At 41.5% G+C, this 3,997-nt stretch overlaps 1 protein-coding gene across 1 annotated transcript; it reads left to right on the top strand.

Annotated features, from left to right (window-relative positions):
- The first annotated feature begins 1,628 nt into the window (after positions 1-1,628).
- On the top strand, positions 1,629-3,701 carry LOC133672336 (protein DETOXIFICATION 48-like). Its single transcript, XM_062092719.1, has 2 exons — positions 1,629-1,972; positions 2,100-3,701. Exons 1-2 carry the CDS (start codon positions 1,814-1,816, stop codon positions 3,519-3,521), a joined length of 1,581 nt encoding a protein of 526 aa, XP_061948703.1. The 5' UTR covers positions 1,629-1,813; the 3' UTR covers positions 3,522-3,701.
- The last annotated feature ends 296 nt before the right edge of the window (positions 3,702-3,997 follow it).

Here is a 3,997-nt window from a genome sequence, read left to right on the forward strand (position 1 = left end):
ATAGGGCGAGGCCATGTCTATTAGAAAGGAAGAAAGCAGACATAAGTGACTCTTGTTGTTGTTGCGTACGCTGTATATACATTTATTATGTTGCTTGTTTTGCTGTAAAAATTAAATCGACTGTGTCCCTACGCCATACCAGTATTTCGTAGTAGAAGAAATTAAAGATATGAAGCTTATGGTGTGGCCACGGACCACTTGTCCTGGTCCCATGTTACCAGATATTATCGAGGGAAACTATTGATTTTAGGCGCCCATAGTAGGTTAATTAGCCTGTGTTTTGAAGGTAAAGAGTAGAAGTTCAATGGGAATCCTTTCCCAATTCAATTGTTTTTTTTTTTTGATAATATCCACCCACAAGAATGATTGCTAAGATAGCAGAAAAGGATAACAGTAGAGAAGATACTCGTAGGTTCTCTTGTCCTGCTTGAACTCTTAAAGCTATTCACAATAAACAGCAGGCACTCTGGATGATTGATTACTCAAAAACAGTATGCTATTATTCACAAAGAGCTAGCAGACAGATTAAGAGAGTTGGTTTCATGATTTGACAGTGATTTTATTTTATATATTCCAGTTTTGACCCAATTTCTTCAAGTCCACACGCCAAGAATTTTTCCACTTCTAGTCTTTGTAGCTTTATGTCACATGGAATATGAAGGTGCAGATTCAAAGTTATGTGGCTAGAAATAAAATCTATGGGTATGTGGTATCTAAGCCTGGAAGACGAGAATCATTGAGCCCTTGTACAAGGTTTAGTTGCCTCAGAAGGAAATTTGACACCACATTAATGCACTGTAAATGTAAATATAAAGGGTATCTCTTGTGTAGCTGGCCGGGCTACAGAAAAAGACTGTATATAGCAAGAAAATCAGAAGAAGAACCTCATTCTTGAAGCAAATGGCCAAATGGCCAGACTGCCACTCTCTGCCATTGGTTTTAATCGAAACCAGGCGTGTGTGAACGATGTTTGAAGCTCGGAATCTTAGCCTTTGCTTCTACTTCGCTTATGCATGTATTGCACGAAGACTCCCACAAGCTTCGTAGGTGATATAGAATCACCAAACCCACAGCCTTCTTACTTTTACCCAAGCCAATTGATTTCATGCATTGCATGGCTGTCCAAAGGCACGTGGCAGGTACAGCACACACGTGCTAGCCACTTATGATCTAGTAGGTGAGAAGACCCGATCCATGAAGTGTGGCCCACCGAGGCCTCTCTTATTTTTGAGATGGTGCGTGGGGCAAGGAGGACAATATGAAATTGGCAGAAAGAATGGGTGTTTCAGGCATAAATTGATTTGGATGATAGGCTGACAGCTTTTCATGTTTGGCATTTGGATTTTGGAGGGGCTGCCAGCAACTGTTTAATTTTGCAAGTGAAGGCACATACTTTCACTCTATCATTTTTATTTACCAGAAAAGATAAAAACCAAAAAAGCTTGTAGGGTGGTTTAGTTTGAGAGTCCCGACGAACCCTTGAAGAAAAGGACGAGCCATCCGCATGGCCACCTCCCATCCTTATCCTCCTCACGCTCGTCTATTCTTCACCACCAAACCCTAACTAATCTGGTGATAAATACTAGAGAGAGAGGCTAGAGTGGAGTAAAATTTAAGTGCGAGAGAAATATTACAGAGAGGCCGTGGTCTTTGAGTACTGAGCTTTATATGTACACACATATGTTAATGAGATACAAGGAGTTAATAAAAGAATGTCCTCTGATAACAAAACTTAAACCCTGAAAGTACTGTCACCTCATAAATACCATCAGTTAGACATTTGAGCCCAAGACAAATCTTCATCTTCTGAAAAATGAATGATCAAGGGATTTCAGCTTCAATTCCTCTTTTAGGCCATTATAGTTGTCAAAAATCAAGTTTACTACTAGGAAGTGATAAGAGTGTCTTACCAGATAAGCAAGGATATTGTCTTCACTGCAAAGATCAAGCGTGGCGTCCTTCCCTTTCCCAGGTTAGTTTCACTGACGCCGCCATTCTTATACTTTTGTTTGTTTTCTTTGAAGTTGTTTTCATGGGGTTAAAACTAATTAAGGAACTCAAAACTCCAATTGTTTCGCCTTTGTGTCTCTTTCATTTAGGTGGTTGCAGAGATCAAAGAGCTCTGTACCATAGCTTTTCCTATGATCATCACGGGCCTACTTATATATGGAAAATCTGCCATTTCTATGCTTTTCATGGGGAAATTAGGGAAAGAGGTTTTAGCAGGAGGGTCTCTCTCCATTGGCATAGCAAACATCACTGGCTACTCTGTCATTTCCGGTCTAGCTATGGGCATGGAGGCCATCTCCTCTCAAGCCTGTGGAGCCAAGCAATGGCCTCTTATGGGCCAAACCCTTCAGCAAACGATAGCAATTCTCATCTTGGCATGCATACCCATATCTCTTCTTTGGCTCAACTTTGAACCTGTCCTTATCTTCTGTGGCCAAGACCGAGCCATCTCTTCTATTGCCTCTACTTACCTCGTATTTTCGCTACCAGATCTAGTCCTCCAATCTTTCATTAACCCTCTCAAAATTTACCTAAGAACCCAGAACATAACCCTCCCTCTCATGCTCAGTGCAGCTTTTTCACTAGCTCTTCATGTCCCTATCAGTTACATCCTGACTTATCGTTTCAGCCTTGGCATTCGAGGCATTGCTGTGGCAGTAGCCATAACAGACTTGAATCTGCTCGCTGCCCTTCTGCTTTACCTTTACTTCTCCGGCATCTGTAGAAAGTCATGGCAAGGCTGGTCCCTCCAATGCTTCGATGAATGGAAGCCGATTCTTAGCCTAGCCGTCCCTAGTTGCATCTCTGTGTGCTTAGAATGGTGGTGGTATGAACTTATGATAGTCCTTTCAGGAATACTTGCAAATGCTCCCGAGGCAGTTGCCACTATGGGAATTCTAATACAAGCAACTTCTCTTGTCTATATCTTCCCTTCGGCCCTTAGCCTTGCCGTATCAACTCGAGTTGGCAACGAGTTAGGCGCAAACCAGCCCAACAAAGCCAAAATGTCTTCTATAATCGCATTATTTTGTGCCGTTTTGATGAGTATTATCGCCATGTTGTTCATGACATTAACGAGGCATGCTTGGGGTCAGATTTTTACCACCGATAATGCCATATTGTCATTGACAGCGACAACAATGCCGGTGGTTGGGCTCTGTGAGCTAGGGAACTGCCCACAGACCACCGGTTGTGGGGTGTTGAGGGGCAGTGCTAGGCCAACTCTTGGTGCCAACATAAATTTGGGTTCCTTCTATGGTGTTGGATTGCCTATAGCTATGTTAATGGGCATCGGCATGGGTTTGGGCTTGCTGGGCTTCTGGTTCGGCTTACTGGTAGCCCAAGCTGTTTGTGCTCTTGTCATGGTGGTGGTGCTAACCAGAACAGATTGGAAAATGCAGGCAAATCGAGCCAGAGAGCTTACTGGTATTGATAGTGAGGATGAAGCAGAGAGCAAAACTCTCAATGGATCAGTATCAATCATACGAGTGGATGACTTGATTATTGCTTAGTATTTTAGTTTTCTCATGAGTTTTATATATTTAAATTTTGTATTATAGTGTTTAGTACAGCCTATGCTCACATTTGAGCCTTCTTTTTTGGTTTGAATTTAACGTCAATATTTAGGTATATGGAATTTTCATTTGTCTTCCTTTCAAGTACGAGGCAGTAGTCTCATTGGGTGAGCACAATTAGATCGTGCGTTATTTTAATTAATTTGGGGCCGTTTGCGGTTTTTTTTTTCCTTCAAATTTTTGGAGCCAGAAACCCTAGACGGAGAAGGGAAGGCAGCGTAAGAAAAAGGGCAGCCTCCTTCCAATTCCAAGGCAAAAGTATTTAAAAGCACGGTCATACTGACCACTAGTTTTCGAAAGAATGAAAGCATAAGTGGTTCTTACACCATCTCTAGAATAGGTAATTAGCGAAAAAACTTAAAAAAAAATAATTGGTGTTTAATAGGTGATTCACTATTTAGAACATTTTTTTT

Source organism: Populus nigra, chromosome 14 (assembly GCF_951802175.1).
Source record: "Populus nigra chromosome 14, ddPopNigr1.1, whole genome shotgun sequence".
NCBI classification, from domain to species: domain Eukaryota; kingdom Viridiplantae; phylum Streptophyta; class Magnoliopsida; order Malpighiales; family Salicaceae; genus Populus; species Populus nigra.